This window comes from Temnothorax longispinosus, chromosome 3 (genome assembly GCF_030848805.1).
Source record: "Temnothorax longispinosus isolate EJ_2023e chromosome 3, Tlon_JGU_v1, whole genome shotgun sequence".
Classification (NCBI taxonomy): Eukaryota; Metazoa; Arthropoda; class Insecta; order Hymenoptera; family Formicidae; genus Temnothorax; species Temnothorax longispinosus.
Window position 1 is genome coordinate 11,049,536 of NC_092360.1, and position 23,911 is coordinate 11,073,446.

A 23,911-nucleotide genomic window follows, 5' to 3' on the forward strand; every position below is an offset into this window, starting at 1 on the left:
CAGAGAAAATCACATCGCCACTGAACTAGCGGATTACCATGAATAAGAGAACTTTTCAAATGCCCCATGGCGTTACTTTCTCAATGCCAGTTCGGACAACTCAGATCTGTTTCACATTTCTGGGATTTTTTTACGCTTCGGAGGCGACCTCGTGACGCTGCTCGTACGTCGTCGTCGTAGGTACCCATATGACGCATAATAATACTAATGGATTTCTCGCATCTATTTGTAATCGCCAACGTGCAATTCCGCGTACGCGGTAATTTACCGGCAATAAAAGAGCGATTCCACATGTTGATACACACGCTATTAATACAAATATGCGTTACTCAAGGACATTTCGCGTTACGAGTCTTCGACCGATGAACATACGCAAGATCGAGTGATTTTCATGGTTTTAATTAAACAAGGTAATAATTTTTTTAAGGGTCGTGTATTTTGTATAACGTTTACTCTCTAGCGTTGCAACAGTAAGTCAATATTTTGCATTATCATTCCTATTTTATTATATATACAGTATAAATTCCTATTATTTATACGAAAGTATATAAAATTATTATTTTAAGTTTTCCAATACATACATACATACATAAATATATATATATATATATATATATATATATATATATATATATATATACATATATACACATATATATGTAGTATTGTAGTTATAATTATAATATAGAGGTACATACATGTATATATCCACTTGCTCTTATTTCGCAAAATAAGAAGTCGTCGAGACGAATTATGTCTAACTACTTGATTGTATATGGCAAATATATCTTTTCTTTTGTTTTCACGATCCTTGAAACAGGACGTATTACATATCACCCTCGAAATATGAATTCAATATTTAAAACTTACTAATGTACTCGATTAAACAACCGTTAAAATTTGTCGTATAAAATAAAACGGTCGTTAAATAGATATACCCCGTGTCCCTTAATAACTGAATCTTGATAGATAGTATTGGTATATGGCAGTGTATAAAAATGTTTCCGCGATAACAATCGTTCGTCAATAATGAAATAATTATACGAGATCGTTATATCTTCAGACGATAAAATTCACAATCTAGCAGAAAAATGTAGATCTTCACCAAACTTGGACTTGACGAAAATTTTTGATAATAATATATAATATTTCCCTCTTGTCAATTCATTCTTTTATATCAAACCAGCAACGATTAATTCTGTAAGTATGATATTATATGTATATTTTTACGTATTACCTATTATATATTATATATTTTTTATCGCACATTAACAAAATAAAATTATTCACGCCACAGTATTTACTTGAATACCGCGTGTGTGTGTGTGTGTGTATATATGTGTGTGTGTGTGAAGGTACTAATGTGGTAAAAGCAGCCTTTACCACGGATTGTTATAATTATAGAACAGTAGTATTATTTTGATTCTATTATGTAACAGAACATATATATACAAGAGTGACAATATATATAAGGCCTGACGATACAGTGACTTTTTTTCGTAGTTTTCATAGGTGCAATGGCGATTATCTTTAATTCATTTAAAATTGCTTAATCATCCTATAGATCGGATATTCGTTTACGCTTATAACTTAAGCTAAGTCTTTGGCTTAGCATCGGTAATAATCGAAGAAATTCAGTATAAATTCATAATTGAATACAAGACTGCCATATCATTTTCAATATTATTTCAATTGCCGCTGCGTTCGAATTTAATTAGAATAATGTCTATAAAGAAAATGAAATGTAACGTATTAATAGATATAATAATATAAAGTAATTTGAAAAACGCACTAGCGATATTCTCACACGGAGAATAATCAATAGCAACTTGCAACAGATGCAAATTGATATCTTTCCAATATTCAGATCTATGCTGTTGAGAATGAATGTTCAGAATCAAATTAGGGACTAATATGTATCCTGTATGTATGTATATCAATATTCAGGACAAAATTAGAACGAAGCTACTCTTTGAATTATCGCTAGTATAACATGTAATACTAGAATTTGGTTAAGGTCACAAATTTAATACAAGCATTACAAAAATTTACATACAATCAATGAAATATTTACAATAGAAACTCCAATACACTCTCATAAGTTGAAATACACTGAATGTATATAATTTATATGCATATATATCTTGTATACCCAAAGTTATATCGATATAGAATCAAATCGAGTTGCTCTCTGTATATGTCTATGTATATATTTTTTAAATATTACATATTCTATAAAAAAAAATGCAATATCTTTATAAAATCATATAAAGAATATTGGATGTTCTCATAGTACAGATTTTGTTTTATATTTATAGATAAAAAGATAAAAATTAAATATGAATAAGTCATTAATGTTCGATAAATCAATTTAGTATTTATCATTATCAAGACACATAAAATCAACTACAGATGGTAGATGTAAAAAGAAACAATGACAACTCTTCTTGTCTTCTTGAGGAACTCAGCTGATGCTTCGTTATTTTGATTATCCATAACATTTTACATCATTATTTCGTAATAGTAGTGGTAACCCAGTGCATTTTTTTCCTGGATGGACCATCTTGAAATATTTGATATCATATATACGTTACCTGATTACATTTCAAAAAGAGGCAGATATGGGAAACCTTAAACTATGCCGAAGTAGTAAATTCCTTATGGAGAAATGTTTCGATATCCACTCGACATATAGGACAACGTTTATTGGTGCATAACCATCTATCAACGCAGTCAATATGAAATAAATGCATACATGGAAGCCTCCTGGACAAAAAAAAATACAAAAATGCTATAACTCATATTTTATTAAGATATAAAAGCTGAAACAATTCTTACCTGACACGTTCACAATCTTCAAATTCAGATAAACATATTGTACATTTCTCAATAGCATCTTCCCCATTTTCTACCTTTTTTACCTGCGAACAGATACATAACGTATTGTAATATCATGTAACAGATTGCTTATGTAACGTAAATGTATTGATATTAAAAGGTTTTATTTAAATCTTTACCCGTTTATATTTGTGAGGGAATGTGTGGCTTTCAATGGACTCTTGTGTAGCCCCACAACTTATATGAGCCATACGTCGCAAATCAACAATGCGCATGTAATTGTCCAGTCGAGACATGTGACGTGTTCCTTGCAATACGAATTCCGACATACCCGGTGCAAACGGTACTATCTGGTGTGCTCCAGATCCTTGCTATATATGCGTTAAAGTAATATGAAACAAAATATATGTTTAAAAAGTTACGTGTAATGTACTTGACAATATACATATAATAGAAAACGAACCATATGGGGATGGAAACTAATGTGAACGTGATGCATGCGTTGCCGTTGATGTGGATCATAATGATACATATGATGATGCACGTGTTGATGTATCGGTTGATGTATCGATGGTAACATCAGCGGAGACATCGAGTCTACTGGCTGATTATTCAACGGATTTACCTGTAAATATATACAATACGAAATGTAAATTATATAAAATATGATATCGAGACATTTTGCATGGATCTTTAGATTACGATTATAGGCAGCACAGGGCATGGTCCCCTATAAAAGCTAGATGGCCCTCGAGCCTCGGGATGACTGTAAACAGTAGGTTGCTGCGGCGGCGGTAAGATAGGAGGTGGGAGATAATTTTCTGTATACGCTGCATTATCCGTGCCATTATTGCATCGAGTGTTCGGGGGACTACTGTTTTCTCCCTCTCCACAAGTATGTTGCGTCGATGAATGCACGTGAGCGTTACATGGTCCCGCACTAATGACAAAGTTTGATTTATAAATAAAGATGCATTTTTGCCTAAAATGGAATACAATGTAAGTATATTGAAATACTAACGTGTGATGAGACGAAGATCTGTGGTAAAGTCTTCGTCTATGTACTTCCTGCATGCGTTGCTGATTCATCCATAATCTTTCTTGCATAGGATGCATCCGTGGTCTTACTTGTACTACTTCCGTAGCTGTATCTGTTTATAATAATAAGAAAGTTCAATTTTATTCCTATTATTTTATAATATATATTACGGTAAACTTTATATTCTAATTATGCCATTCTTTAACAGTTACTAGACAGATTTCCAAATATAAGGTCATACCTCCTATAGGTGAATAACCTGTTTGAGCAGGCAATCTATGATTGTGATACCTGCCTCTATGCATGTTAGAAATATTATGCAGATGATTCCAATAATCTGGTGGTGGTCCATGCATACAGTGGGTATTATTTCTAAACAGGATTTTATGACATGTATAACATTGTAAAAATAAAAAAATTATCGTAATTAGATAAAAACCAATGTATTTAAAAATGCAGTGCTCACCTATGATTATAATCTGCTGACCATGGATTAACTACAGGATTTGTCGGCGTAGATGATGTGTGCTCTTCGTCAGATTCTACAGTTAAGTCAACTACGGTGACTGTATGATTATCCTCATTTGTATTTTCTAATGAATTCTATAACATTATGGGAAATGCGTTCTTTTAAATAAAGTTTTCACAGTATCTACATTGATAGATTTTCTGTTTTAGTTGTTTTATGCTATTTTCTTGTATTTTTCTAATTTCTGAACTCTTCTCGTTATAATCTCAGACACTCATACTCGGGAGAAAGACTTGACATACTACAGTATTGTTTGTGTATTATTAATCTTTCTGATATGAAAGGATTGCAACACAAGGCTTTTTATAAAATATTTTAATACTTTAAGATATGGTCGATAAACCGTAGCAACAAGACATTAAAAGACCAACTATATTCTGTTTTGATTGAAGTAATCTTTATGAACAAAAGCTACAATTATATTTCTCTTACACCAAATATTATATGAAGAGACTATAATCACTTTTCACACCAAAACAATTAAATATAATCTACCGAATTAATCATGTACTAACATTAATTTTCTTAGCGTGTATTATTCTTTACATTTAAAAATATTCACTTACCTTGGCATTATGGTTGACAGTTCCAAGTACTTCAACCGAGCCATCCTCATCGTCACTATCACTACTGGAGGACCAATCTAGCTGCAGATCTGGTGCCGATGGTGTGTCATCACTTTCTGTTAAAGTTACAAGATTGACAGATTAATAATCACTAATTTATGCATATATAAGTCTTAGGGTGCGGTCACATGGACTGATATTTTCCGTGTAACGCGTATCGCGTAACCAATCAGAAGCGCGAATACGCGTAACCGAAAATGCGAAACGCTCTCTTCTAATTGGTTACGCGGTTACGCGTTACGCGGAAAATACATGCCATGTGACTTCAGCTTTAATGTATTTTAAATGCTACGTACGAGATGAATGCATTTCTTGAGGAGTTATCACATTTGACATAACTGAATGATACAAACTATTAGACTCGTTGGCATTATCACTTCCTAAATTTTGTAAAACATCTGCGTTTTCTGCCGCTCTCGTTATACTGCAAAGTAATATAATTTATTCGTAATATATTGCAAATAACAAACTATATAAACATTGATAGATCGCAAATAAATACCTGTTTGAAATAGGATGATCCGACAATCTAGACGGTCCGGCTATACTCAAACTATCTGGCTGCTGACCACTCAATAATTTTTGTTCGTCGCTCTTTTTAGTTTTATGCTTGACCGTCAAGTCACGATCGTGCAAAATTCTTTTTCTTCTATAATTGTCACACACTCTGTCCTCGCACGAATTATTCAATTGTCGAGTAGGAGGATCTTTTTTAGAGTTTCTTTCTTGTCTATTTTGGCACATGTTGCAATTCAAGAGATTAGATTGCCAATACTCCTGCGAGTCGCCAGTTGCATCTTGCTGCGTTAAATAATTTCCATAAACAAAATTGTTCTCGGAAGCAGTGGGATGAGCTGAATTTGCATAAGGACCTATAGCTGTTACGTCTGACTCTTCGATATCACTTTCCGCGAATAAATGCTCGTACTCCATTTCATTACCTGGAAGCGAGAGAGACGTGCGTTCGATTCATATTGCATCATATACCGTAACGAGAAGTCTGTACGTAAAAAAGATATTTTACGTAGAGACCGACGGAGGAAGCTGTGTCAAGTTCCTCACGTGTACCTGAAGGAAACCGAGGCTGCGGCGATGGATCAACCGTCGACGTGAACGCCGTGTCAAATATATCGGCCAACGACGTAGAGTTGGCTTCTACGGACGCGGCCGCGGACTCTCCTTGGAACAGCCCGCTTTGCTCTTCAGGCTTGCCCTTGTGCCAGACATTTTCCGAGCTCGTGCCGCTCTCCTCCATCCTACCTCTACACGTTAGGCCACAACACAATAGAAATGTTAGGGCGCGCAAGACCAGCCGGGGAGACCAGCCGGGGGGATCAGCCGAGGGGGCATGCAGTTGCATAACATTAAAGCCAGGATACCTCGCGGAATCGCAACAATTGGGGCGGCACGCGCAAAATTAGAGATAATAAAAATAAATTTCCTCCCGGGTGTACGAATCTAGAACGGCCGCGTAAGTACGCCGGACTTCGGAGCGACAGCCACGACGTCGGAAGCTTTTCCGTTCCACGCGGCGATGTGTGTTTCGGCGCGTCATGCACGGAGAGACTTTTCCCGTCTTTCCGAGAACCGTATCGGATTACGGGGAAGAAAAGTCCTATACACTGGCACGGACACGGCTCCTCGGGCTCGAGCTCTCGGGGACGGGGAGATTTTTCGGCGTACTTCCGGGATCTCCGCGGCCGTAACGTTTCACGCGATAAAAATCACGGATCGATAGCGCGACGGAATAAATTGGGAGCGCGCCGAAAGTGCATTTACCTTGGGCAATTCCTTCGACGCTCCCCGTCAAGCGATAAAGCGTATCTTCTCAACACGTCATTTTTATCAGATTTATTTTCCCCGACACCGCCGTCGCCCGTATCATGCTTCGTGCACGCGCCGATATTACCTACGTGACCGGGGCACTGCGAATTTGATTGAATTGCGATCCATGTAAAAACGTGGATATAATTAAATTCTTATGTCAGTAATAATGATAATGAAATCGAAAAGAATTTGTGTAGACTGGCGCACCGCACAGACCGTCCCTCGAGAGAGTCTCGAGCGATGAACATTCGGCAACGGCGCCAACGGCGGTACCATCAATCGTCCCTCTTGTCAACTACGCTCGCTCCCGGAAGTCCCGCTGCTGATCGTACAGCGCGCTACCTTTCCGGCATCCCTTCTTCTTGTTGGTGAAAATGACAATTGATGATCAATTATTGATCCCTAGCCCTCATCAGTTCCTAAACCTCGTATCACACTACGGATTAATGAGATTGAATTGAGATTAGATCGAAATTTAATCAATTAGAATAAAGAAAACTAAAAAAAAAGAAATATAGTAGTCCGCGCACTGCGCAGCAATAGTAGTCTTCGTGCTAAATAAGCGATTAATTGATTTTTCTATTATATGTAAATATAATAGAAAAATTAGCAAATTTAGTTGCCTAGACTAGATTAATCCATTATGACCGTATAATTTCCCGAAATCTTATTATGTCGTCCACATAAAAGTGTAAGATCGCACTATAAATATCATTTAGCTCCTATTAATATTAGATAGCAAAATATTATAATATTAATAACATATAATAAACCGATAAAATGTCCAATATATGTTAGATCGAGTAACGGACAATGTTGATAAATTTAAAATTCGCCAATAGAAGAAGCGCGACATGCTCGTAGCCAATGGAGACGAGGCGATCGAGGCGCGAATGGCGCGCGATCCACGTTTCTATACGCTATCGCGAGTTCGTGGCTCAAGCCAGGCCAACTTCGCCAACTTCGTGCGATATCTCCCGTCTGTGTCTTTTCCTGGACTATGACCTTCTTGTCCGAACGTCAGAAGTAGTCAGAACCGTAGTGGCTAGTACTATCAATGGTGCTCCGGTGTTAATTCAATTTTGAGCATTGCCTCCTCAGCGGAAAGGACGAACCGAAAGATGGCTGTGGCTGCCAGGTCGCTCACAAAATTCGCTGGTGGGTTCCTCGCGACGTGTGTGTGTCTCCCCCGATACGTCCCGCGATATCCCCGCGTTGCACCTTGCACCGTCCTCGTTGGTCCCTCTAAATTTTGCACGTTTCAACGGCAATGCCCTCGAGATTCTTTTTTTCCTCCCGCCGATTACGCCACGCGCCAGCCTATGAACGGAACTAAAAATAATGCTGACAGCCCGCGTTTATGACATTTCATTATATAAGGGAGGACATGAGCGCGGCTGGCTCGCGGCCTCATCGGGAAATGCGTGTTTTACTAATTGGGAACTATGCACGGGCTCGTACGCAATGCAATTGGATAATTTGCTCTCGTATTAATAATCTCGCGACCCTTCCCCCGTGGCGATAACTCTCCCACATACAGCTGGGATTGGCGATACCCCCTGTTCTTTCATGTACTTTAATCTCTTTCCTGTTTTTTTTTCTCTCAGAATATATTGCATGTTTTAAGTTACACGGAAATGCCTTCTGCTCATTATTTTATGACATAGTAGAAATTTGTTACGTTGGATAATCTGCAAGCAAATAAACCTTGACCCAGAAATCTTGGAATTTGCTGCTAAGAATAAAAGAAGGCGATAAACATACCTTTTATTTTCAATGTGTGCGTAGTATTGAAATGTAAAAAATTAAACATGATTTTTTTTTCCCCTTTAATTTGTATATTGATGTTGGTCTACGTATGATGCCATACTTGTGACATTCTTAAACAATAAATATATCTTGGTTATCCTTCTCTTCTTTTTCATGTATTTTAGTTTTATCCAATAGATTTGGCAATACTCATTTATTATAGTGTTGTCTTGTGATTTTTCAGTTAGAAACTGTGGAAGTTTAATACGTTCTCAGGTGAGATTTAATTACACAGAAACTAGGAAGAATTTAAAAATCGATGCAAATACCAAAGTGATATGTCAAGGTTTTACTGGAAAGCAAGGGACTTTCCACTGCCAGCAGGCGCTCGATTATGGTACAAAGATAGTAGGCGGAGTTAGTCCCAAGAAGGCTGGAACAGAGCATCTTGGTAAACCAGTGTATAAATCTGTTAAGGAGGTACACTGTTACTCTTTTACAACGTTTGTTCATTTATCTCTGTTGCGGCGTTTAAATTGTCTTCTATATCTTATATAGGCGAAAGAAGCGACTGGAGCTTCTGCGACAGTCATTTACGTTCCTCCTCCGGCCGCGGCGTCAGCCATTATGGAAGCAATTGACGCAGAAATGCCATTAATTGTTTGTATTACGGAAGGTATTCCTCAACATGACATGGTCAAAGTGAAAAGGCGATTACTCGAACAAAATAAGTCGCGTTTAATTGGTCCGAACTGCCCTGGAATAATAGCACCTGAACAGGTACAAAAATAACGTTTAGTTATTATATTACAAATTTATTGACAAAACGGAATATAATTCTTTCTCGTCGCGTATGTAATGTTGTAGTGTAAAATTGGTATTATGCCTGGTCATATACATCAAAAAGGAAAGATTGGCATTGTCTCGAGATCGGGAACCCTAACTTACGAGGCTGTGAATCAAACGACGCTTGTAAGCATATTTCAGAAGCACGTCCAGAAGTTAATGTCAAATGTAATGATAATTACAACAATATTTTTATTTGAAGGCGGGACTTGGGCAAACGTTATGCGTTGGTATTGGCGGCGATCCGTTCAACGGTACCGATTTCATCGACTGTTTGGATGTATTTCTCACCGATCCAGATTGCGATGGTATTATAATGATAGGAGAGATTGGTGGCAGCGCAGAGGAATTGGCAGCGGAATATCTCATCGAAAAGAATACTGTTGGTTGCTGTTCAGAATTATTGGTACCCGAATCCCGATCCTGTCCTAGCCAAATCCTGTCTCGTCCTGGGAGCCCATCGTAACATTAGTATGTCGTACTTCGCTTACTTTATACATGTTGTAGGGTGGAAAAGCTAAACCAGTGGTATCATTTATCGCTGGTATTACTGCACCACCCGGACGAAGAATGGGACACGCTGGTGCCATAATCTCAGGGGGAAAAGGTGGAGCGCAAGATAAGATTAATGCACTCGAAAAAGTGAGTCAAAATTTCTATTCACGTATTATTAATATACTTTAAATCATTTTTTTTTAATCGAGCAATACATACGTGGGTTCTGTTATCAGGCTGGTGTAATAGTAACAAGGAGTCCCGCACAAATGGGTAACGAACTTCTAAAGGAAATGACACGGCTCGGCTTGATTTGTAATTAAAGCACACACTACTATAATTCTGTGTAGTTCTCTTCTTGTCCGTGTAAAATGTCTTCGTGAAAAATAAATTGAAAGTATGCCATACAGCAATAACTCACAGAAGATAGTAGTGCATTGGAGCATAAAAATTATTTCACTTGCTAATATTATATCAATTGTTCTGATTATCATAGGACGTTGATCAATGCTAAAGATTACATAGAAGATAACTGATATTTTTTAAAGAGCTGGATTTATTTTAATAGCCAACAACCTTTATGATACTTTTACAGAATTAATTGTTACGTTAACAGTGACAGATGTCCAAGAATAATTTACAAATTATCCAAGGGAACGTTATAACTGCCATTGATCTGTCACAATTTGACTAACTGCAGAGTTATAAATTTTTCTATATCATGTAAACATAGTTTTGAGGGACGGTTGTGTTTAAGTGTATAATATACTATTATTGTATAAATTACATCAACCATATAATATATTACAGTAATGAATTTAAACTTTATGGAATATGTATCCATATTGTAAAACATGTTAAGAATTCAAATATATATAAATATTGCTGCTTGTTCCCACAGCTATTGGACTTTTTTATAACATCGATACAAAACAGTCTTTTTCCATACTTGGCAAGATAAAAAAACTATCCCAACATCGTCACCTAAATCCCATTATTTTGTCAATAAAATTGGCTATATCTGTACTTTTGTCACTGGTGAACGGCTTTAACTTCGCCAAGTCCATCGTTCGTATAACAGGCAACAAATTTTGACAAGTAGAGTAATACAAGTGCTCATCTTTGTATAGCTGTTCAGCCAGTTCAATCTGATGATTGTCCATGAGCAGATCATTGGTCACCACAATTAAGTGTTTGCATTTTTCTAAAGCTTCCAATACACTTCCCGCACCTGCATGGCTTATCACAAGGTCTGCTAGTTGCATGTACTCCCCAATGGATGGACTTAAACCAAAAGTTTCTATCTTACGGAAACCATAACGCGCAGTGCAATCTGGTTTTAAGTCGCTGTTGCCAATTTGCAAGATCAGATGCTTGTAACCACGTGCTGACAGAGCCTAGAACCATAATATTAAATTATAAACACCAAATGAAGAACAGATAATTGAATCTACAGCAAAAAGAAATTGATATAAATAATGAAAAAATATAAATATTGTTAAACTACCTCCAGGACTGCGCGACTCAACACTGTAGTTATCAGATCATCAAATTTTGTTGTGCCAACGGTAACAAATACAGTTTTATCAGACATTGCGTTGTATCGTGTATTGTTTTATGTATCAAAACGACGGCTCAGTATCCCTTATACTTTCGTTTTTGTCAAAAATTCCGTCGGATTAATTAAAGCTTTTACACGTGCAAAAGATAACGTTGGACCACATTCTAACGAGAAGCGGTTCACCCGGTTAACCTGATTCTTTTTTTTTATTTTTGGGATATCCTCGATTAAAGTTAGAAAGAGTAAATTAATTCAGATCCGGAATAAGTCTGATTTTAATCTTGATTCCACTAAAAATCTTGATCGATAGGTCTGGATTGACAATAGACAGTTCTATTTTAGGTTATCCAGTCACCTGCACTTCTACATATGTACTCAACCTACTCAACTGTTGTGCATATAATTATTTAAATGCAAAAACACGGCTTCTCTTGATCTAATTCCCAGTCTTGACGCATTATCACATTATTTAGCAACACATATGTTAAATATCTTGTCACTCTTGTCAGTTTAATGTACACAAATCAATCTTATATTCAAGATGTTAACCCTCTATAATGTCACGAGTTGAAATTTACGTATACATTTGTCTACATATTTGTTTTTTAAACTTAATTAAGTTTTAATTTTCATTTCCCATTTACTGGTCGTGTAATTCTTCTTACAAACAAACAAAAAACCGGTTATAAAGGGTTAAATACGAGATATGTCATACGAGCATTGGCTAGAGGTCTGTTCGTTTTAGCTGCTGAACTTCTTTCGTTCTTGCACAGTTCATCTTTCCCCTTTTTCTTTCCTTTTCACGTTGGAGAGAAAAAGAGAGAAGATAAACCGTGCAAGAAGTTCAGGTAAAAAAGAACGGACCTAAACTCTCTCCAATGAGATTCATAATTCCCGGACTGATTTGCCGGATCTAAAAACGGGAGCCAATCAAGCAATCGCGATATTCGCGATTCCGCGGTCGCTGCTCGAGCTCGGCGCCCTCGGCGGTTGCGCAACTGCGTCCTTGCCGACTTGCCGAGTGAACATCACAGCATCTGCAGTCAGTGGCTGGTTTCAGTACGTCTGTTGAAATTTGGTTGAAGCGCGACCGACTGGAGTCGATCTTGTTTATCCCTATTGTTGTTCGTTTACGAGACGTAACTTGAAAATATCATAGAAATGAAGGCATCGCTGGATCCGATAGATGTGCAGGTACCGCGCGTCGATTTGTAACAGCGAGAATTGCACGCGTGGCTGAAGTGGATCGTGGACACAACCGGCGAACAAGTTGTATTAAAAATCGTCTTCGGGAGCTGCACGACCGTCTGAAAAAATTCGTTTTACGTCCCTTTACTCGATTCCTTACGGGGCGTCGCTCGCCCCGACGACTTCGTCGAGATTTGACAAGCATTAGTCTCGTACGAGTGACACGTTGATCTTTAAAATATCTATAATCTATATGATAGCTCTAATTACATTATACACGCGTTTGTACATCAATTCCGTTTGATAGCTCTCTTTGGTATGACCCAAAGAAGCTCCTCAAGCGTAAAACAAATAACTGAACAATCATTTGCATCAAGTTCTTTGATATTTCGTTATTCGTTATTGTCCGGTCTAAAGTAGCTCTCGAATGTGAAACAAACAATTGAGTAACTTTTAAGAATTTTCCGTGCGATATTTGTTCTCAACATAAGAACGGAATGTATTTTTTTAAATATATGATGTACATTTATAGGATATCTCCCTTTCATATACATAATTATGTTCAAGCAGTAGTTTAAAAAAAATTTTTTCTTATTAAGTAAATTTTATTTAATATATATTTAAGAAATATTTAGACATCATGCATATATTATCAAATTTTTTGAAAAATAGTAAAACAATGTGTATGTCCAGCACATGTGCCACTCGTAATTTATGTGTAATTTTAAACATTTGTTCGTTAGCTTTAAATTGTACTAGTTTAAAATTTTGCCGGTCAAAAAATGTTGCTTTTGCTGGCACAGAAGAATCGCACACTGTGCATTCTTATGTGTATACATCCTGAGATACACTATTTAAATTATTTCTCTTGATATCTGATTTTATATTCACTGTTGCTCTCATACTTTCAGGAATTTTTATTTAAACAGTCAAATACATATCAGATATTTGACTTGAAGACTCCTGCATATGTTCCTCCTGCTTGCAATCTTCTCGTGGCTGACAAAAAGCGAGGACTACTTTACATAGGACACGATGATAAAATTACCGTCTTGAAGCCGGCGGAGGAGAACAGTGCAGAGTGGAAGATAGAACTCCAGTTGCCAGCTGTTATATCAAAGATTGCCATTAATTGTGATTATAATTATATCGCTATAGGCATAGCATTGAAGCCCACAGTATTGATATACGATGCCTATTCACTAGTTAGAAATGTATGCACGTAGCATATTTTTGTAGAAGTCTTAAGAACATTTTCAACATTTTATCTAGTATTATAGAAACTATAGTTAAATTTATCGTTAATTAACGCGTTAATTTTCAGAGTCTCAACCTGTTGCTTCAAATAACAACGTCGAACGAGCTAGATAGCTACATAACGGATATACGATGGAACCCCACTGTACCTGCGATATTTTGTACCGTTACTAGCGACTGTACTATTGGTAGTTTCCAATTGAAGATAGAAGAAGAAGCAAGAGAAAATTTTATACCGAAAGTATCTGTGCTTTCCAAAGTGTCGAATGAGCCACAGGCTCTGTGTGCAGCTTGGAGTCCTAAAGGCAAACAAATCGCAGTGGGTTGCAAAAACGGAGACATCGTGCAATTAAAGCCAGATACCTTAAAGGTCGCTAGAACCATCGCGGGTCCTTCACCACCCAAAGGCGAGATAATTAACATCCTATGGATCAGTAATTATCAATTTTGTGCCGCATATCTGAATGACGAGCGGCACATAAACGTTTTCATCGTTGACGCACCGAAAGGAGAGGCAAACGCTATCTTTACATGCTACGAAGATATCACGTACGGTTTTCCCGACGCCGAGAGAAAGGACAGTGTTCTACGCTATTATTTCGAGCACGTGCCGGAATGGGGACTTATCATAGCGGGTAGTAGCATCAGCAGCGAAATAGCTGTGCTAGGCACCAATGATGGTGGCGTGAATTGGAATCAATGGCAATTAGTCGATAGCGGCAGAGCTGAATTACCGCTGGTGAGAACCATGGAAATTTATCCCTTGGGTCTGGCCATAGACAAGTCTCCGACCTACACGTTGCCGTGGGGCGCGGATTCAACGTTGCCGTATCCAGTCCCCGTCTTGCATATTCTTGGAACGTCCGGGAAATTGTGTAGCTTTCACATGGTTAATCTGGCACCCAACTGTCCTGCCATCAACGTTCCTCCTACGGAAATTGTCTCGCCTCCAGCACCGTCACAGCTTAATGCTTCGCCCCCGGAAATATCGTTTAGTATGAATGCCGCGGTGACCAGCACGCCACGTTCGAAGCAACCGGAGATGGCACCGGAACGATCAAAACCCGCTCCGATGACGAATATATTTGGCGACTCTCTGAAAGCAGCAGGATTCTTCCAACCACCTGTGGAGCAACTGGCGGAACAGCCGAAATTGCAAGAGGAAAAAGCTGCGCCGCAGATAGCTGTGAAACCGATTATGCCTAAAGAAACACCAGTGTCAGAACCTGTAAAGACGGAAACCAAGTCAGTTATAGATAAGGAAGCAAGCTTGCCACAAATAACGGAACAGAAACCTTCTATAGACGATAACATACGGATGCGTGCTTATGTGCAGGAGCAGGCGTTGTTCGAGAAAGAATTGCGAATTAGATTGGAACCGCAGGTATGGGAATGCGGTACAGACGCAGAAAAGAAACGACTCGGGGAGACGTCCGCCGACATAGAACAGTTCTTGCGGGATTTAACGGACACGACAAACAGTCTCTCCAGCGATATAGCGTACTTGAAGGCTCTCTTGCTCCAGTCGTTCGCATGGGTCGAAGAAACTAAGTCGAAAAACGCAGCCAGCGTTGATATCACCACTAGAAACTGCAATGAGAACAGCAAAATAGCGGATCTACAGCGATGTTACTACTACATACAAACGCAGCTCAATCAAGTCAGTAAAATTTTGGATTTGGAATGGTCGGAGCACAAAGCGCGGGCAAAGTCGCAAATGAAGATTCCCAGCTTGGAGTATGTGTATCAGAATCTTCTGACGCATAACAAGATTTTCGCAAAGGAGAAAGAGAAGGTCGACCAAATCTCGCGGCGATGGAAGTCCTTCAATCGCTCGTTGGCGGTTAGTGGCGTGTCCAATCTCAATCGTTCGATGGCGAGTCTGCACGTGAGTTCACCGAAATCGCCAGCGTCGGTTATTCGCGGAAAAACTGACGTTATAGATGCCCGCTGCAAAGCCATCGCCTCGAAGACTCTGACTTTTACACCCGAAAAGCAGTCAGCGCTAAGGGCGTTGCTTACCGAATCATCCCCGAGAATTGTCAAGCCGGTCAATCCATCACCGGTTCAGGATCGCCTGAAGGATACGCTGTCTTCCCTAGCGTCTCTCAGTCCTGTGATCAATGAGGCTAAGACCAAAACCGAGCTGTCGATTGTTAAACAAAATATTGCCGTCAAGCAGCCGGTCGAGAAGCAGACCAAATCGCAAAGTCCCCTCGCTTCGTTGAACAGTATCGTTGCGAGAATCGGTTCGTCCGACACAAACGGCATCGTTGCGCAGAACAAAGTCCAACAGAAGCCACTTCCAACGACCGTTTCTTTCCCCGGGGCGATTTCTATCAAGCAAGTGGATAAAAAGCCTGCCGCGCCAGCAGTTCTCGCAACGTCCCAAACTAAGCCGAAACAGGATCTTAATGTTAACTTCCCGACGTCTATCACGTTTGGAACGTCGGCGCCGAAATCTCAAGATATCCTCTTTTCGAAATCTCTTCTTACAGATCCAACTACTAGGAACAATAAGGAATCGCCGAGCAGCGATGGCGTCCCTAAAGCCCCGGAATCTGCTTTGTTCTCGACCGGATTGTTAAAGGACGTATTGTCAACGGAATATCCGTTAACGGAGACCACTCGTATGGGAATCCGTAATCTGTTACCGCTCTCTACGGCGCCAGCTGTGAAAACGGACGCTGCCGCTACGTTCAGTTTCGCTACACCTATAGCCCCGCCTGTTGCGAAAAGCTCACCCTCCGGTACTGCGCTCGACATGATGTCCTTCGCTTATTCGAAATCCACACCCCACACTTCTATCGTAGAACCCGCGATAACGGTACCAGCGGCACCGATGCAAACGCCGATAGAACTGTCGGCTTTATCCTTGGGATCACCGAGCACGTTAACTATTCAACCGGTCGATCACTCGAGCGCGAACGGGAAAGTAAATACAATCACGACTTCCATGAGCTTCGCCGCACCCGCACCCGTTATTACAGCACAAGGTCTCGCGACGACTGCCACTGTTACATCCGTTATGACTATCGGCGGGGTTACCATCAACGTTGTGGACGCGAACGCCGCTCGCAAGCCGATGACGGAAGTGCCATCCAGCAGTACGGTCGTCATCGAGAAAGTGACTACGCCTGAGGTAAGAGCACCCACTTTTGGCGCTGCAACTGCCCAGGCTTCAATTTCGTTAGCCGCGACACCGATATTCGGCGGTCAGACCGTCGTAAAGAACGCAGCGACAGTGCCAGAGACGACCATACTGCCCGCTACGACTACCTTCGGCGCAGTTTCTTTCCCGTCGATTACACCTACTTTTGGGACGTCGACCTTGGCGCCGGTCACCACATCGGTGTTCAGCGGATTCGCAAACACGTCAACCGGCATTACCACTAGCTCCTCAGCAATGCCTGCGAGCAGCAGCAGCAGCAGCACCGTGTCACCCTTCCAGACTTCCCTGAGTAAGCCGACGTTCGGCGAGACCACCATCACCAGTGTGCCAGCCACGAGTTTCGGGATCAGCATCAGCAACACCTCCTCCGCGGGCACAATCTCATTCGGTATGCCTGCGACAACGACGGCGACCTCGATCACGCCGGCGTTCGGTAAGAGCCCAATAGTATCGCCGGTGTCGAATGCGCAATTCCCAGGTGTTCAGACCCCCGCGTCGACGGCGAACATCTTCGGGAAGCCGATAATTAGTCCCGCATCAACGCCGTTTGGTAATACTTCAAGCTCGGTGTTCTCCAATACGCCCGCTACCTCCTCGAATACTTCTACACCGATATTCGGAGGCAACAGCATGAATTCTGTCTTCGGGTCGACCCCTCCGAGCGGAAATATCTTCGGGGGTAACACAGGATTCGGTACGGTCTCAACGGGATCTATATTCGACACTAATGCCCCGAAACCCGGTATTGTATTTGGTGGAGGGACAAACGCACCTGCTTCTCCGTTTGGTGGTGCGACGAGCAACACGTCGCCGGCGGCAGTCAGTGGTTCCCCTGCGGGCGCAAATGTCTTCAGATCTACTGCGCCTAACACATCTCCCATACAGCAACCTGTACTCAGCAGCCCACCCGCTTTCGGACAAGCTCCAGCCTTCGGTGCCAAGCCGGTGTTCGGATCGTCACCCATCTTTGGCGGAGCAAAACCCGTTTTTGGAGGTGCTGGTTTTGGCTCACCTCCTACGTTTGAGTCTCCTGGCATGGGTAAATAAATAGCTATTATTATTTCTTAAAACGCGAATACATAATTGGTATGTAAACTATTATGTATTAAACTATTACCTACTTTTGAAGAACAATATGAAAAATCTTTCCTCATTTATTTTATAGTTCCTTTAACTCCAGCTCACAAATGTATAGATAATGCCCCAATTAGTTTTATAATCAATTCTGGATTGATCATAATTACATTATCCTGCACCTCTTGTTCATTTATAATAAGAAAAGAATGTTATAAATAGGATTTGGAAGTCCACCTGCTATGCAAGCTGGCCCCCCTACAATGGAAAATGTGCCAAAAGTATTTGGAGAAGTGGCAGGCAGCAGTACGTTCGAATCTTTAGCCAATCAATCAGGTGGTCTCAGTTTCGGTAGCTTAGCCCAGAAGAATCAAGAGCCAGACAAACCAGCGTTCACTGCGTATGTAGCTTTTGAATCAATATGTTTTCGAGTCAATAAGATAGCAATAATAATACCAAGATATAGAAAGAATTTACAAATAATAAATAACCATCTTATTTCAGCGGCAGCTCGTTCTCCAGTTGGAGATGAATGATATGGTTGCGGCAGATTTACCTTCAAAACTGTCATACGTCTAGCAGAATATGAAATTACTATTGAATAAGGAAATTATCTAATTACAATTGTGTATATACTGTTTTACATTCAGAAATGTGTACTTTTTATGACAGAGATCGTGTTCTATTGTCTTGTACGTTGTAATAAATGAGAACAGATCTAAATTTTACGATAAAGCATTTCTATTTAAATAAAGAAAATTGATCAATAAATATTGTAATTTGAGTGAAAACCATAATGCAGCGCGCCAGCTCTCGTGTTAAATATGATTGAATGCCGAATGAAAAGTATTTGCGGTTATCTTCTTTCTCTCCTTTCTTTAGTGGATATCTGTCTCTTGTTATTTATATAATTTTGAAATTATATTTTCTACTAGATATTCCTTTAATTTATGTGTTGAATGACAAGACCAAATTTTTTTAAACAAAGCCAAATTTTTCGCTTGACAGACTATTCCAAGTTATTCAGAATATTCATTATCTTGCTCTCTATTTAGTGTTTAGTGATGTTCAGCGAGAATAATCAAGCGCTTATTTAGACTTTATTTACAACAAATACTATTTTGATCTTTCATTACTTCATATGATGATATCACAATGGTTTTTTTGAGCATACAAATTTGTTTAAATTACATATTTTATTAACAAATTAATTTTCTGCGTATAAAATTTTGATCTATAAAGATACATACAAATTAAATGATCAAAAATAAAAGTATTAAATAATCATTTACACTATAATGTAATCATATGCCTCTTTTGATGGCTTTCGGTGCAATCGATACTTTGGTAGGTTTACACAAATCGATCACGCACGGGTCGTCTAAAGGTGGATGCGTGCAAATCGCAGATGAAGGTAATAGTAATGCTAAGGAGATCTCTACGTTACAAGGTTCCATCCACACTTGATGCGACAGAAGAACTGTCGTCCTCAATCTGTAATCTTTCTGATCGGACTGCTGCATACGCAGATCTGCGGATCGCGGTAACAGTAATTGCACTTGTTGATCCGGATGTCTCAGCTTTATTCGCAGAGTGGAGGGATCGCGTAGATTCAATATCTTGGCGTTCAGGGGGATTCCCAGTAAAAGGCCGCCCGTGAATTTTAGCGCGGCATCAGCATCGCCTCTCGGTTCCTCGATGTGCGCTCGACAAAAGCGCGTCGTCGCCGATGGTCTCGGCAATCGTTCTTCCCCCTGTGCTACTGGCGTCAAAAGCAATGGCAGCAAAAGCCGCGTCAAGGAACCCGGCTTCACGTCCGCCAAGGTGGGTATTTGTAGAACCAGAGCCCTGGAGAATGGCGGTAGCCTCGACGTATCTTGAGGCAAGGCATCGGCTTCCGATAGGAAATAACGAGCTAGTGGTAACGCGCTGCCGGTCGCACTCCTGGTCACCCTAACTAATTCTATAGCCAGTGCTTTCAACCACATATCATTAGCCAATATAATTTCGTTCTCGCCTAATCCACTAAATAAGCGTTGTAATCTAAAAAATAATGATGTATATAAGCTTTTGCATTTTTTTATCTATCGTTAAAATTATATGGCGTATCAAAATGATATATAACGATACGTACTTTTGCGTGTGCTGAAGAAGAACGAAAATATTGTTATTGGTATTCGGCACTGGGTTCGCCGAGATAGACGTCATCGAAGACACAGAACATTCTTTGAGGACGGACTTCAATAGCAGCAAACAACGAATATACAAGGCGGCGAAACGTGCAGCGCCTTCCATATGGTGATCCATCTCTGCCAAGCGATCAAGATCAATGGCTGCAGTATTCAAAAGTTGCGTATGAACCCTGCCTCCTGGTCTGGCATTCTCGATTCCGGCTACCATCTTCTCCAAGAACTCACGACCACGTTGACCTCTGTTCTCTTCATTATCCATATCTTCCATTTTGATTCCTGAACCGCTTGTAAGCGCTGGGCGCAATCGCGGAACTAGATGCGGCATAGTGTCGCGCAAATAGTGATAATGTTTAGAAGCATGCTCCGTGAACAGGGCGTGCATGCTTGGACAGTGTAACGCGGCATTGAAGATTAAAACGAGTACGCTTGCATCTGTTATAAAAAGTTAAAGGTATTGAATACAAATTTAAAATCCAAGACTATTTGCATGATAAAAATAAATTTAAAATATTTACAGGACGGTTCATCCACATCTGGCTCGGGTGTGTCGAAGAAAGGATGTCGGCCAAGAAGTTGCGGTACTAGAGGTAGCGTTAAGTATGGATGTGATGCGCCCAATGCCGCTAAACAACTCCTGATACTCTCCCTGTCTTGAGGGTATCGTGTTAAATTATCTAACAAACGATTAACGCACATGTAAAGACAATTTGTGGTGGCGAGATGACTAGCAGCTAGCATAGCGTGCAAGCCTTCTCTCACTTCTCCCGAGAAATCTTCCAACGCGCCTAAAATTGTTTCCAATTGGTCCTCTCGAAGGGTTACGCTCGATGACATTTTCTTTAAAGATTCAATAGCTCTTATTCTAACATCCTGAATTTCGTCATTGAACATATCCACCATAAAGTCCAATGAAATTCTAGCTATACTCGGTTGCTCTAACGAAATCGTGCAGAGTGCTTCAACTGTCGCTGTTCTCACCTAAAATGAAATTTATATATGATCGATATGAGAACAAAATATGAGAAAAAGATAAATTTCAGTTATAATCAAATTTTATATCAAATTTAATTAAGGTATAATAATAAACTTTTAATTTGGCGATCTCTAACGAATATTCCAAGAAAATTGTTATTGTACGTATTGCAATAAATAAAAATTTATACTTCTAAAAATTCATCTTCCAAGCCATGAATGAATGCTCCGCAAGATCCACTTTTCTCTTCAACTTCGGGTCTGTCCGCTTCAACTATTTTTTGTTTTTTATCCAACGCTTGTTCTATATGACGACGCGACACACCTTTCATGGTCCCCAAAAGGGACATCGCCGAGGCTCTCACGCGAGATGACAAATCACCCATAAGACTGCAAATTTGTGAAAAGGCACAGTCCACCATACGTACATCCTCGCCATCAGAACCAACAACAATACTGTAACATTTAAAAGGAACATGTAAAAAAAAAGTTTACTGTAAAATTTCATCTTTAAAACATATTTTTACTTATATACTGACTTCTCTGGATACTCCCTGCCCAAAAGCCAAATAAGTTTCAGAACAGCTCGGCGTACAATCTCGTAATCGTCGCGAAGGGCTGCGCAGGCTTCCTTGAAGAAACTCGCAGGGAGCCTGCAACCTCTGTGAGAATGCAATTCTGCCATAGTTTCGAAAGCTTGAGCACGAACCCGTGGATCTTGAGAGCGGGCATAATTGCCAATTAATGTTAAGGTATCATCTGCAGCATTTGCTGTTAGATAACGGCCGATGATAGAAAGACATCGCGTTTGAACACCGTGCCAGGTGTCAGGCAGATGTTCCTGTGCAATTTTCAATACCAGTGCCCTGAATGTACAAAAAATATTTCTCGTCATTGATTTGCTAATAGAAGAAAGTGTTTTTTACTTCCTTAATCAAGACAAATATTTAAACTTTAACTGCAAATACACATGAGCTAAATTTTGAAAAAGAAAAAAGAAAAAAAAAAGAGCTACGAGACACAATAACATATGAGATATGTACACCTTTGATAATCTCCCAACTTTAACAGCGTCGCTAATCCCTGACTCTTGACTCTGTGCGACTCCTCGTTTCGCAGAAGTTCAGCCACTTCATTCACAATTTTTGCCTTTTCCGACTTGTCAGGCGTCACTTCTCCCAATTCAGCAAACACCCAGAAAATCTTGGCTCTAACCGCAACTTTCTTCTCGACAGCAAATCTCTCCGCCAGCTTCTTTATAGCAACGGGAACATCCTCCGGTGCTATGTACGCTATAGCATCCGAAATACGAACGAGCAGTTGCAACGCGTCGTTTCCACTCTTGCATTTTTCCAGGCATTCTATGTAAGCTAACGCCGAGCTGCTGTCGGCACCGTTCTTCGAACCAGACGTCGATAATAGCCTTAGAGTCTTTAACCGTTTGGTTGGCGGCTCATTAACAATCTGGGTAGAAATTTTGTAGCTTGTTAAAATAATTATTTTAGCTATGCTTCGTGATCGGAATGAAACACGTGATATAATCTTACCGTCTGGCTCTGATTAAATTCAGCTAGCACTCGTTTCTTCATTAAAGCTGCCATTCTTGGAACCAATGTCTTATTTCATTATGGATTTAAGCACTATTTTTCTTCTCAGATCAATTTATATATTCTGACATTTTAATATACATATGATATAACCTCAAACATTCACGAACCCAAAACATACATAAATACCGAATTTGATACGCAGTACTGCCATCTAAACACACAAAAAATCTTAGGTATCGATATCTCAAAACGACTTCGATAAAAATTAATTTCTGATTAATTTATTAATTATGTGATTAATTCAACCGACAGAATCGTTTAGAGCAGAATTTCTAAATAATATCATTGTCCCTAATATATATTTTGTATGTTTAATAAAATTAAATAAATTATTACAAATTCATATTTCAATTAAGTAAAAATATAATTCTGTCGATGTATGTGTTAATAAAATAATAGATATTTGATAATTAATTTAATTCCCGATTAAGTTAATCAGAGCTCAGTCGAAATTCTAATTCAATCGATAGAATTTGCTTATATAGCAAAATCTTTAATTGTACATAATTGTACACACCATTGTCTCTGATTTTTTGTTCTTCCATACGCGTTAAAAATAAGGAATTAATAAGTCTATCTATGTTAATAAAATAGTACAAGTGTTGCTCGATAAATTAATCAATAAAATCTGTCCAGGATTGATGGTCATCTCTAATAGTAGCTCGAATTCTAACAGCCTTGATTTTCTTTGAACTATCTTTTCTCTTGAAATTCCTCCTTTTTTGAAATTACTTGTACTATTCTTGTAATAAAATAATACATTCTTTTTATACATGGAAATTTTATATATTTTTTTTCTTAGCCAGTTTCACAGTAAAATTTAAAATTGCATCTTAATCAAATGCACATGTACTCGTACTCAGCATCCAACACTAAGTTTTCTAAAAAAAGTCTCATATATAAAAAACTCTTGTCAATTAAAATCCAATTCGTACA

General features: G+C 39.3%; 5 protein-coding genes and 1 long non-coding RNA gene across 7 annotated transcripts; 3 read left to right on the forward strand and 3 right to left on the reverse strand.

Annotated features, from left to right (window-relative positions):
- Positions 1-414: 414 nt before the first annotated feature.
- On the reverse strand, positions 415-7,138 carry LOC139810715 (uncharacterized). Of its 2 annotated transcripts, none has more exons than XM_071774498.1 (13): positions 6,812-7,138; positions 6,101-6,294; positions 5,535-5,973; positions 5,329-5,456; positions 4,973-5,088; positions 4,344-4,480; positions 4,173-4,249; positions 3,860-3,989; positions 3,541-3,778; positions 3,302-3,463; positions 3,018-3,209; positions 2,839-2,921; positions 415-2,766 (listed from the first exon to the last, which is right to left on the reverse strand). In XM_071774498.1, the coding sequence occupies exons 2-13, from the start codon at positions 6,285-6,287 to the stop codon at positions 2,637-2,639; spliced, it is 2,019 nt and encodes a 672-aa protein (XP_071630599.1). In that variant the 5' UTR covers positions 6,288-6,294; positions 6,812-7,138; the 3' UTR covers positions 415-2,636. The 2 variants fall into 2 exon arrangements, with proteins under 2 accessions (XP_071630599.1, XP_071630598.1); XM_071774497.1 differs by having other exon boundaries at positions 4,119-4,249; positions 6,812-7,136.
- Positions 3,713-4,532, forward strand: LOC139810718 (uncharacterized). Its single transcript, XR_011731468.1, has 3 exons — positions 3,713-3,837; positions 4,086-4,236; positions 4,337-4,532. It is a non-coding gene; the product is annotated as an uncharacterized lncRNA (long non-coding RNA).
- Positions 7,139-7,798: 660 nt separating the features above from the next.
- On the forward strand, positions 7,799-10,849 carry Scsalpha1 (Succinyl-coenzyme A synthetase alpha subunit 1). Its single transcript, XM_071774499.1, has 7 exons — positions 7,799-8,017; positions 8,853-9,088; positions 9,167-9,388; positions 9,476-9,580; positions 9,657-9,836; positions 9,962-10,096; positions 10,186-10,849. The coding sequence occupies exons 1-7, from the start codon at positions 7,981-7,983 to the stop codon at positions 10,270-10,272; spliced, it is 1,002 nt and encodes a 333-aa protein (XP_071630600.1). The 5' UTR covers positions 7,799-7,980; the 3' UTR covers positions 10,273-10,849.
- Positions 10,505-12,229, reverse strand: Alg13 (Alg13 UDP-N-acetylglucosaminyltransferase subunit). The gene is made up of 2 exons (XM_071774501.1): positions 11,457-12,229; positions 10,505-11,346 (listed from the first exon to the last, which is right to left on the reverse strand). Exons 1-2 carry the CDS (start codon positions 11,541-11,543, stop codon positions 10,930-10,932), a joined length of 504 nt encoding a protein of 167 aa, XP_071630602.1. The 5' UTR covers positions 11,544-12,229; the 3' UTR covers positions 10,505-10,929.
- A 312-nt stretch (positions 12,230-12,541) lies between these two features.
- Nup214 (uncharacterized) lies at positions 12,542-18,936 on the forward strand. Its single transcript, XM_071774495.1, has 5 exons — positions 12,542-12,704; positions 13,610-13,912; positions 14,023-18,166; positions 18,424-18,601; positions 18,706-18,936. The coding sequence occupies exons 1-5, from the start codon at positions 12,672-12,674 to the stop codon at positions 18,731-18,733; spliced, it is 4,686 nt and encodes a 1,561-aa protein (XP_071630596.1). The 5' UTR covers positions 12,542-12,671; the 3' UTR covers positions 18,734-18,936.
- A 442-nt stretch (positions 18,937-19,378) lies between these two features.
- Ints4 (integrator complex subunit 4) lies at positions 19,379-23,114 on the reverse strand. The gene is made up of 7 exons (XM_071774496.1): positions 22,913-23,114; positions 22,411-22,829; positions 21,905-22,231; positions 21,557-21,821; positions 20,909-21,371; positions 20,336-20,825; positions 19,379-20,244 (listed from the first exon to the last, which is right to left on the reverse strand). Exons 1-7 carry the CDS (start codon positions 22,964-22,966, stop codon positions 19,506-19,508), a joined length of 2,757 nt encoding a protein of 918 aa, XP_071630597.1. The 5' UTR covers positions 22,967-23,114; the 3' UTR covers positions 19,379-19,505.
- Positions 23,115-23,911: the final 797 nt, after the last annotated feature.

Coding starts and splice junctions, on each gene's coding strand:
- LOC139810715 (XM_071774497.1), bottom strand. CDS start 6,287: ATGGAGGAGAGCGGCACGAGCTCGGAAAATGTCTGGCACAAGGGCAAG. Junction 3,990..4,118: donor AGGTTATTCACCTATAGGAG/GTATGACCTTAT, acceptor TATTATAAACAG/ATACAGCTACGGAAGTAGTA. Junction 2,922..3,017: donor TCCCTCACAAATATAAACGG/GTAAAGATTTAA, acceptor ATCTGTTCGCAG/GTAAAAAAGGTAGAAAATGG.
- Scsalpha1 (XM_071774499.1), top strand. CDS start 7,981: ATGGCTGTGGCTGCCAGGTCGCTCACAAAATTCGCTG. Junction 8,018..8,852: donor GTCGCTCACAAAATTCGCTG/GTGGGTTCCTCG, acceptor GTGATTTTTCAG/TTAGAAACTGTGGAAGTTTA. Junction 9,389..9,475: donor GAATAATAGCACCTGAACAG/GTACAAAAATAA, acceptor GTAATGTTGTAG/TGTAAAATTGGTATTATGCC.
- Alg13 (XM_071774501.1), bottom strand. CDS start 11,543: ATGTCTGATAAAACTGTATTTGTTACCGTTGGCACAACAAAATTTGAT. Junction 11,347..11,456: donor TGAGTCGCGCAGTCCTGGAG/GTAGTTTAACAA, acceptor TTATGGTTCTAG/GCTCTGTCAGCACGTGGTTA.
- Nup214 (XM_071774495.1), top strand. CDS start 12,672: ATGAAGGCATCGCTGGATCCGATAGATGTGCAG. Junction 12,705..13,609: donor TGGATCCGATAGATGTGCAG/GTACCGCGCGTC, acceptor TCATACTTTCAG/GAATTTTTATTTAAACAGTC. Junction 13,913..14,022: donor CCTATTCACTAGTTAGAAAT/GTATGCACGTAG, acceptor GTTAATTTTCAG/AGTCTCAACCTGTTGCTTCA.
- Ints4 (XM_071774496.1), bottom strand. CDS start 22,966: ATGGCAGCTTTAATGAAGAAACGAGTGCTAGCTGAATTTAATCAGAGC. Junction 20,826..20,908: donor AGATGTGGATGAACCGTCCT/GTAAATATTTTA, acceptor TTTTTATAACAG/ATGCAAGCGTACTCGTTTTA. Junction 20,245..20,335: donor CTTCTTCAGCACACGCAAAA/GTACGTATCGTT, acceptor ATTATTTTTTAG/ATTACAACGCTTATTTAGTG.